At 60.9% G+C, this 10,334-nt stretch overlaps 1 protein-coding gene across 1 annotated transcript in view; it reads left to right on the top strand.

Annotated features, from left to right (window-relative positions):
- Positions 1–234: 234 nt before the first annotated feature.
- PADI2 (peptidyl arginine deiminase 2) overlaps positions 235–10,334 on the top strand; it is a 75,200-nt gene continuing 65,100 nt past the window's right edge. The window contains exon 1 of the mRNA XM_037881431.2: positions 235–432. Within this exon, the coding sequence (XP_037737359.1) occupies positions 341–432 (92 nt within the window). The 5' untranslated portion in view covers positions 235–340. The remainder of the gene's footprint in view (positions 433–10,334) is intronic.

The raw sequence follows: 10,334 nt of genomic DNA, 5'->3' as shown, positions 1-10,334 counted from the left end.
CTGGGGTCTGCCCCCCAGCTCATGTTCATGTCCGCTGTAGTGTGGATGCAGCCCCCGGGCTATGGGGGACGGGACTGGGGGGGTTGCACTAGGGGGAAATTGTCCAAAACTTCCCCCTTTCTAAATACAAAGGCGAGGCCCCACCCTGGGCAGTCGGCTGCCGCTGATTGGCTCCCTGTGGGCCCGCTGGGGCGGAGGGGCGTGTCTGGGGCCAGGGGGATAAGCCGGGGCTCGCTGCCGCTGGAGCCGCTGCTGGCTCGGACTCACCTGGCGGCAGGTGGGGCAGGAGGAGGGAGCGGGCGGCCGAGGGCTGGACAGCGCCGGGCGCCGCTCTGGGGAGATGCTGCGGGACCGGACTCTCCGGCTGCAGTATGGGAGCCGCATGGAGGCGGTGTGTGTGCTGGGCACCCAGATCTCCGCCGACGTGTACGGGTGAGTGTCGGCCCCCTGGGCAGCCCCCGGGCACCCTGCCCCTGCCGCACCCCCCCCCACTGTGCCCCGGGCACCCTGCCCCTGCCGCACCCCCCCCCCCCCACTGTGCCCCGGGCACCCGGGCACCCTGCCCCTGCCGCACCCCCCCCCCACTGTGCCCCGGGCACCCTGCCCCTGCCGCACCCCCCCCCCACTGTGCCCCCGGCACCCGGGCACCCTGCCCCTGCCGCACCCCCCCCACCACTGTGCCCCCGGCACCCGGGCACCCTGCCCCTGCCGCACCCCCCCCCCACTGTGCCCCCGGCACCCGGGCACCCTGCCCCTGCCGCACCCCCCCCCCACTGTGCCCCCGGCACCCGGGCACCCTGCCCCTGCCGCACCCCCCCACTGTGCCCCGGGCACCCTGCCCCTGCCGCACCCCCCCCACTGTGCCCCGGGCACCCTGCCCCTGCCGCACCCCCCCCACTGTGCCCCCGGCACCCGGGCACCCTGCCCCTGCCGCACCCCCCCCCACTGTGCCCCCGGCACCCGGGCACCCTGCCCCTGCCGCACCCCCCCCCACTGTGCCCCCGGCACCCGGGCACCCTGCCCCTGCCGCACCCCCCCCACTGTGCCCCCGGCACCCGGGCACCCTGCCCCTGCCGCACCCCCCCCCACTGTGCCCCCGGCACCCGGGCACCCTGCCCCTGCCGCACCCCCCCCCCCACTGTGCCCCCGGCACCCGGGCACCCTGCCCCTGCCGCACCCCCCCCCCACTGTGCCCCCGGCACCCGGGCACCCTGCCCCTGCCGCACCCCCCCCCACTGTGCCCCCGGCACCCGGGCACCCTGCCCCTGCCGCACCCCCCCCCACTGTGCCCCCGGCACCCGGGCACCCTGCCCCTGCCGCACCCCCCCCCCACTGTGCCCCCGGCACCCGGGCACCCTGCCCCTGCCGCACCCCCCCCCCCCACTGTGCCCCCGGCACCCGGGCACCCTGCCCCTGCCGCACCCCCCCCCCACTGTGCCCCCGGCACCCGGGCACCCTGCCCCTGCCGCACCCCCCCCCCACTGTGCCCCCGGCACCCGGGCACCCTGCCCCTGCCGCACCCCCCCCCCACTGTGCCCCCGGCACCCGGGCACCCTGCCCCTGCCGCACCCCCCCCCCCCTGTGCCCCCGGCACCCGGGCACCCTGCCCCTGCCGCACCCCCCCCCACACTGTGCCCCTGGGCACCCGGGCACCCTGCCCCTGCCGCACCCCCCCCCACACTGTGCCCCTGGGCACCCGGGCACCCTGCCCCTGCCGCACCCCCCCCCCCACTGTGCCCCTGGGCACCCGGGCACCCTGCCCCTGCCGCACCCCCCCCCACACTGTGCCCCTGGGCACCCGGGCACCCTGCCCCTGCCGCACCCCCCCCCCACACTGTGCCCCTGGGCACCCGGGCACCCTGCCCCTGCCGCACCCCCCCCCACACTGTGCCCCTGGGCACCCTGCCCCTGCCGCACCCCCCCCACTGTGCCCCCGGCACCCGGGCACCCTGCCCCTGCCGCACCCCCCCCACTGTGCCCCCGGCACCCGGGCACCCTGCCCCTGCCGCACCCCCCCCACTGTGCCCCCGGCACCCGGGCACCCTGCCCCTGCCGCACCCCCCCCCACTGTGCCCCCGGCACCCGGGCACCCTGCCCCTGCCGCACCCCCCCCCCCCACTGTGCCCCGGGCACCCTGCCCCTGCCGCACCCCCCCCCACTGTGCCCCTGGGCACCCTGCCCCTGCCGCACCCTCCCCACTGTGCCCCCGGCACCCGGGCACCCTGCCCCTGCCGCACCCCCCCCCACTGTGCCCCCGGCACCCGGGCACCCTGCCCCTGCCGCACCCCCCCCCCCACTGTGCCCCGGGCACCCTGCCCCTGCCGCACCCCCCCCACTGTGCCCCTGGGCACCCTGCCCCTGCCGCACCCCCCCCCACTGTGCCCCCGGCACCCGGGCACCCTGCCCCTGCCGCACCCCCCCCCCACTGTGCCCCCGGCACCCGGGCACCCTGCCCCTGCCGCACCCCCCCCCACTGTGCCCCCGGCACCCGGGCACCCTGCCCCTGCCGCACCCCCCCCCACTGTGCCCCCGGCACCCGGGCACCCTGCCCCTGCCGCACCCCCCCCCACTGTGCCCCCGGCCCCCGGGCACCCTGCCCCTGCCGCACCCCCCCCCCCTGTGCCCCCGGCACCCGGGCACCCGGCCCCTGCCGCACCCCCCCCCACTGTGCCCCCGGGCACCCTGCCCCTGCCGCACCCCCCCCCACTGTGCCCCCGGGCACCCTGCCCCTGCCGCACCCCCCCCCCCCTGTGCCCCCGGGCACCCTGCCCCTGCCGCACCCCCCCCCACTGTGCCCCGGGCACCCTGCCCCTGCCGCACCCCCCCCCACTGTGCCCCGGGCACCCTGCCCCTGCCGCACCCCCCCCCCACTGTGCCCCCGGCACCCGGGCACCCTGCCCCTGCCGCACCCCCCCCCCACTGTGCCCCCGGCACCCGGGCACCCTGCCCCTGCCGCACCCCCCCCCACTGTGCCCCCGGCACCCGGGCACCCTGCCCCTGCCGCACCCCCCCCCACTGTGCCCCCGGCACCCGGGCACCCTGCCCCTGCCGCACCCCCCCCCACTGTGCCCCCGGCACCCGGGCACCCTGCCCCTGCCGCACCCCCCCCCACTGTGCCCCCGGGCACCCTGCCCCTGCCGCCCCCCCCCCCCCTGTGCCCCCGGGCACCCTGCCCCTGCCGCACCCCCCCCCACTGTGCCCCCGGGCACCCTGCCCCTGCCGCACCCCCCCCCCACTGTGCCCCCGGGCACCCTGCCCCTGCCGCACCCCCCCCCCACTGTGCCCCCGGCACCCTGCCCCTGCCGCACCCCCCCCCCCACTGTGCCCCCGGCACCCGGGCACCCTGCCCCTGCCGCACCCCCCCCCCACTGTGCCCCCGGCACCCGGGCACCCTGCCCCTGCCGCACCCCCCCTCACTGTGCCCCCGGCACCCGGGCACCCTGCCCCTGCCGCACCCCCCCTCACTTTGCCCCCGGCACCCGGGCACCCTGCCCCTGCCGCACCCCCCCTCACTGTGCCCCCGGCACCCGGGCACCCTGCCCCTGCCGCACCCCCCCTCACTGTGCCCCCGGCACCCGGGCACCCTGCCCCTGCCGCACCCCCCCCCCACTGTGCCCCTGGGCACCCTGCCCCTGCCGCACCCCCCCCCACTGTGCCCCCGGCACCTGGGCACCCTGCCCCTGCCGCACCCCCCCCCACTGTGCCCCCAGCACCTGGGCACCCTGCCCCTGCCACACACCCCCCCACTGTGCCCCGGGCACCCTGCCCCTGCCGCACCCCCCCCCCACTGTGCCCCCGGCACCCGGGCACCCTGCCCCTGCCGCACCCCCCCCCACTGTGCCCCCGGCACCCGGGCACCCTGCCCCTGCCGCACCCCCCCCACTGTGCCCCGGGCACCCTGCCCCTGCCGCACCCCCCACTGTGCCCCCGGGCACCCTGCCCCTGCTGCACCCCCCCCACTGTGCCCCCGGCACCTGGGCACCCTGCCCCTGCCGCCCCCCCCCACTGTGCCCCCGGCACCTGGGCACCCTGCCCCTGCCGCCCCCCCCCACTGTGCCCCCGGCACCTGGGCACCCTGCCCCTGCCGCCCCCCCCCACTGTGCCCCCGGCACCTGGGCACCCTGCCCCTGCCGCCCCCCCCCACTGTGCCCCCGGCACCTGGGCACCCTGCCCCTGCCGCCCCCCCCCCACTGTGCCCCCGGCACCTGGGCACCCTGCCCCTGCCGCCCCCCCCCCCTGTGCCCCCGGCACCCTGCCCCTGCCGCCCCCCCCCCCACTGTGCCCCCAGCACCTGGGCACTCTGCCCCTGCCGCACCCCCCCCCCATACTGCACCCTGACACTGAAGCATCCACCCACACACTGCCCCTGCAGCCTTCATTTGGCACCCTCTCGCTGCTCCGTCTGCACCCTGGCACCTTTCACCTCCTTCCCTCCTGAACTCAGCCAGCACTTCCTGCTCCTCTGCAGCCAGGCATTATGTTTCCTTTGTAGGTGCCTGGACTGTAATGCAGCCCCCCCCCTCCACCCCCTTCTGCAGCTCACCTGCCCTGTTACGGGTTTCCCCACCCTGCCCCTTTGCACCCATCTCCCCTCCCCTAGGAAGCTCTTATTTAATGAGTGTGCTCACTTAAACAGTGCCTGGGGGATCAAAATCCAGCATTTGACTCCCAGGGAGAGGGGCATGTGGGTGTCAGTCACGGCCCCAGGAGCAGCGGGTGCGGGAGTCAGATTCAGTCCTGAGCCCTGGATTCCTGCACTTCTGATTTTGTGGCTGCTTGTGCTGGGGCAGGAGGTGGTGGAGTGGTTTGCCGGCTCCGGAGCAGGCCCAACCCAACCTTGCAAGGTCCCTGGGACTTTCGGTGTTGTACAAGTCTCTTCACTTGTATTTTAGTGGCCATCGGCGATGCCTTGCGGGGTGAGATCTATGTCAACGGGGTGGTGGCTGTGGGGTGGGGTTCTTTCTGGTAGAATGTAAGTAGCAAGGCACCCAAAGATCACAACACAGTAAACCTTGGTGGAGATGCCAGTTGGCATTACACGCACACACACACACACACACCCCTCTCTCTCTCCATGGAGCGCTCTGTTCCCACGGGTGTCGCTGGCTGGTTGTGCTTGTTCCCCATTGTTAAACGGAGCTGTGTGCAGGGAACGCAATCTCTGCTTCCCTTTCCAGGACACTGACGCCAGCCACTCCTTAGGTTGAATGTGGCTTAAGGAAACACAAGACTTTGACCTTGGCAACATTAAGGAAATTTGCACCTATGCAAACAGATTGATGCAGTTACCCCAAGGCAAAGTCTTTAGCACAAACACGCTGCAGTCACCAAAGCAAACAGCGCTGGCATAAACCCCCTCTTTGTGCCAGTGCAGCACGTCTCTACGAGAGGGTTGCATCACAGCAGTGACCTAGGGACAGCCTTATTGTCCTGTCGGGGGAATCTCAAAGCCCTTCAAGTATTCATTAATACCCCCCCTCACAGCAGCTCCTAGCTCTGTGAGGGGGGGGGGGGTATTAATGAATGAATGAATTAAATTTGTTAGTCTCTAAGGTGCCCCAAGTCCTCCTTTTCTTTTAGCTCTAATCTAGTGCTCTTCATCAGTGGATCTCAACACACTTTATAAAGGAGTTCGGTATCATTATCCCCATTTCACAGATGAGGAAATTGAGGTACAGGGAGGGGAAGTGACTTGTCCAAGGTCACACAGAAAGCTAACCGCAGACCTGAGAATAGAACCCAGGTCTCCTGATTCCCAGTCCAGTGTTCTGTCCACTAGGTCACACTGCCTCCCTGAGGCCAGCATTAATCCTCATTTGCCAATGGTTACGCTGAGGGGAGACCTCTCAGGCTGTCCAGTGCTTTCATTTACCTGGGTGCGGGCAATACACCACACTGTGCAGGAGCAGGCTAAAAAGACTTGTAGATGCTTTAAAGGTGTGCACTCAGCCAGCCTCAAATTTGTAATTATGGCAACAAAATTCAGATCCAGCAATCACTGACACCCCAGTGATTGGGGGTGGTTCAATACGGGATTTTGGTTCAGCTCTTCAGCGTATAGGCAACGCCACAAAATTCAGATCTGGGGGGTCCAGGTTCTGTTCATTGCCTCTGAAGCTTCTGGTACTGGCCACTGTTGGAAGACAGGACACTGGGCTAGCTGGACCATTGGTCAGACCCGGTATGGCCATTCTCATGTGTCCTATCTGATGCATCCCCTGTCTGAGGATTGTGCCCTGCCTTTACAGGTGGATAGACTCAATGATCTGAATGGTCCTCCATCCATAACGCCTGTGATCCTTATGGAATTCTGATGACTTTATTTATGAGTTACATATTATTTCTAGGAAGATGTCATGCAGCTGGTAGAGCTGCTCTGCCAAACTCCTGGTCAGCAGGTGGTAATCTGGGAAGGGAATAAACATTTAGCTGTCACTTTCTAATCCGTGAGATATATTGTCTATATTTTTAACAGCCAGCCATCAGCTATGAGCTCTCTTAATCCAATATAAACCACTGTTGTCATTGTAAACTCTTATTTACAGCAGATGGTGCTCCGTTGCTCCTTCAAACACAGCACTTTTCCTGGCCCTCTGCCTTGGTGCTGGCAAATAGTCCCTTGGGCTTTAAAAACCGGGCCCATGTGAACCCAGGGGAAGCAGAGCTTTAAAGACTTGAGAGACATATTTGCATGAAGCAAAGCATCCGTGCTGGGCACCATCTGTGAATGGGTTAGATTTACAGACCCTTTGTGTGGACAGTGGAAATGCGATATTCTCTGTCAGAAATGGACCCATTGTGTCCTGAAATGATCAGGGGAAAATGTGGTCCTACAATAACGCTCTACATCGCGTTGTAAGCAGCTAGAGGATAATAGGGTGATAAATAATAGCCAGCACGGATTTGCCAAGAATAAATTATGCCAGACTTTCCTTTTCTGGTAGGGATACTGGCCTAGAGGAATGGGAGGAAGCAGTAAACATGATTTATCTCCACTTTAATAAGGCTTTTGGCTCAGTCCCGTGTGCAGTGTTGTTATAGCCATGTTGGTTCCGGGATAGCTCTCTCCAACAGGGGTTGGTCCAATAAAGATGTTACCTCCCCCATCTTGTCTCTCACAGTCCCGTGTGATGTTCTCATAAGCACACTAGGGAAATGCAGTCTAGATGAAACTACTATAAAGTGCATGGACAGCTGGTTGAAAAACTCTACTCACAGAGGAGTTGTCAATGGTTTGCTGCCAAACGGGGAGAACATATCTAATGGGGTCATAGAATATCAGCATTGGAAGGAACCTCAGGAGGTCATCTAGTGCAACCCCCTGCTCAAAGCAGAACCAGTCCCCAATTTTTGCCCCAGATCCCTAAATGGCCCCCTCAAGGATTGATCTCACAACCCTGGGTTTAGTAGGCCAATGCTCAAACCACTGAGCTCTCCCACCCTCCCAGAGGTCTGTCCTGGATCTAGTACTGATCAATATTTTTCCTAACGACTTGGATAATAGAGGGGAGAGTATGCTTCTAAAATGTATGGATGACACTGAACTCGGAGGGGCTACTCGCACTTTGGAGGACAGGATCCAAAATCAAAAAGACCTTGATAAATAGTAGAATTGGTCAGAAATCAACAAGGTGAAATTCAATAAAGACCAGTGCAAAGTGCTGTACTGGAAAGGAAAAAATCAAATGCACAGCTACAAAATGGGGAATAACTGCCGAGGCCGTAACACTACTGCAAAGGACCTGGGGGTTCTAGTGGATCATAAAGGGAATATGAGCCAGCAAGGCGATGCCGTTGCAAAAAGGCTAATAAGGGGGGTGTATTAACAGGAGTGTTGTATGTAAGACACAGGAGGTAACTGTTCCACTCTGTTCAGCCCTGGTGAGGCCTCAGCTGGAGAACTGTGTCCGATTCTGGGCACTGCCCTTTAGGAAAGCTGTGGGCAAATTGGAGAGAGTCCAGACGAGAGCGACAAGAATGATAACAGGTTTAGATCTATGAGGAAAGGTGAAAACCCTAGGCACATGTAGTCTTAAGAAAAGAAGACTGATAAGCCTTCAGGTATGGCTGTTCCAAAGAGGATGGTGATCAGTTGTTCCCTGTGGCCACTGAAGGTAGGCCAAGAAGTTAATGGGCTTAATCTGCATCAAGAGATTTAGGTTAGATATTGGGAAAAGCATTCGAACTTTAAGGATACTTAAGCCCTGGAACAGGTTACCTAGGGAGGTTGTGGAATAGCCATCATTGGAGGTTTTCAAGAACAGGTTGGACAAACCCCTGTCAGGCAGGGCCGAATTAAGGCATAAACTAACTAAGCTACAGTTTAGGGCCTCGCAATATGGGGGGCCTCTAAAAAAGAAAAATCTGACTCTACTTCAAATGTTATCAAAATCGGTTGATAAATAAAGGAGATATGAGGGGGGGAAGATTCTCTCTAAATATAGACATTTTCATTCAAATATGACAAAAATATACACATCTGGCTACACCAATACCCTTACCTGTCACTAATTGTTCATTATTGACAGGCGGGAGGACAGGGCTGAGAAAAAATGATAATTGCACTTGTAAAATCAGTATTTCTACGAATAAGTCTGCTATCGGTCTCCTAAGGCAGCATTTTGTTGGCCAGCTGCTGCTGGTAAAGTTCGGACTGTGCCTTCAGATCTTATTTCAACAAATAAATAATCTCACTGCTGTTAAACCCGGGAAAAATGGGAGCTCGGAGACGGCAGTGTCGTGAAACAATCCTGCCAAGCTCATGCTCGTACGGGACTCATCTGAGGAGTGACGTCACGTATCGCGTCCCTCGTGGCGGGTAATAGCCAGAGGGGCGCCGTCTTTTGTTTACGGTCCAGCACACTCAGTCGTATAGTGCCTTCCCTCCTGTTTTTCTTCGTTTTTTAAGGGTCCGTGTGATCTTTCCTCTTCTGATCTGTTCCTACGGACAATTGTGTGTGTTAGTGCGCACGCCGCTTTCGGCTCCATGCGCTGTCTGTGCTTCACGGGATTGAGTTCGCAGGTGATCGTCTTATGGACTTGGGTCGAGTGGATTTTGAGGAGGATGAATTTGTGTTGGTTTCCCTCCGTCAGTTTCGGGAACCTTCACAGTAAATATCAGAGTGCTGACGAAAGAATAAATAAAGGGTTTGAGAGAAGTGAAGGAAGATATATATTCTGAGTACTTGGTGAGCAAGCTATTTCAAACAATGTGCATCTATGATGTATAGGCTGTTAAAGTCTATAATATTCATTATATTTGCTTGAATATAGGCTAGTTTTTCTCACTTTTTCAGTGCCTGTCTAGAGATTACCAGTCTCTTTTCTGGTAAATTCTTTTTCTTTCGCACATATAGCTTGTTGTCACTCTGTATGCCTGAGGTGTTTACTCGAGATTAATTAGTGGTTCTGGGGGAGACAGAGGATAGAGAAGTGAATGCGAAGAGAGATCTCTGCCTAGAAGGTGCTGTGAGAAAAGCTACCTGCCCTAAGCATTCTGTGCATCGAAAGTGACAAACTCCATAGCTTATCATTCGAGGACATCATCAGTGATTTTGCTCTCCAAAAATCCCGAAAGAAAATGTTTTCAATTTCAGTGTTAAAATTAATGTGATGTGCAAACAGACATACTGCAGGTTGCTTCCATTAAGTAAGCTGATCTGTGTAACTGTAATTGCTTTTGTGTTCCTGTAGATATAAAGTTTTCATATCTACTAATTAAAAAATCATAGATGAAAATATGTTACTTTGAAACTATTTTATAATGCAAACAGGCATCTTGCAAGATGTGTTTTAGTTAGATGATTATTCTATTTTTACAACTTCGCCTTTGTATATATGCAAATATAAAGCTTTCGTGTTTATATATTCAGTGTCCTTTCTGTGAAAATAATACATTATTTTTACACTTGACATAGTTTAGGGCTTCAGAATGTCATAATCCGGCCCTGCCAGGGCTGGTCTAGGTATACGAGTGCATCCTAATGATTAATGGATTTTTTTCCCCTGTGCAACACTCCATGAGGTAGGGGAAAACTATCAGGTGAGACTGACTTGCCCAGCATCACACAGGAAGTCTAAGGCTGAGCTGGGATATGAGCCCAAGTCTCCTACATCCCTGTCTGCTAGACCACACTACCCCATCGAGTGAAGTCGGCAGGAGCTGTGTGTGTGTGTTTACTGGGGTCTGAGGCTCTTTAAAAGATGCTAAAGAATGGGCTTGGGATTCTAGATACTGAGAGGATACCAAGGGGTTGGTTTGAATTCAGTCCATCACTAAGCTGTTGAGAATTAAAAAAAGAAATACCAGTACTTTACTGTCCATATCACAGGCA

This window comes from Chelonia mydas, chromosome 18, assembly GCF_015237465.2.
Source record: "Chelonia mydas isolate rCheMyd1 chromosome 18, rCheMyd1.pri.v2, whole genome shotgun sequence".
NCBI lineage: Eukaryota > Metazoa > Chordata > Testudines > Cheloniidae > Chelonia > Chelonia mydas.
The sequence above is the reverse complement of the archived record's forward strand: the minus strand, read 5'-3'. Positions and strand labels throughout refer to the sequence as shown.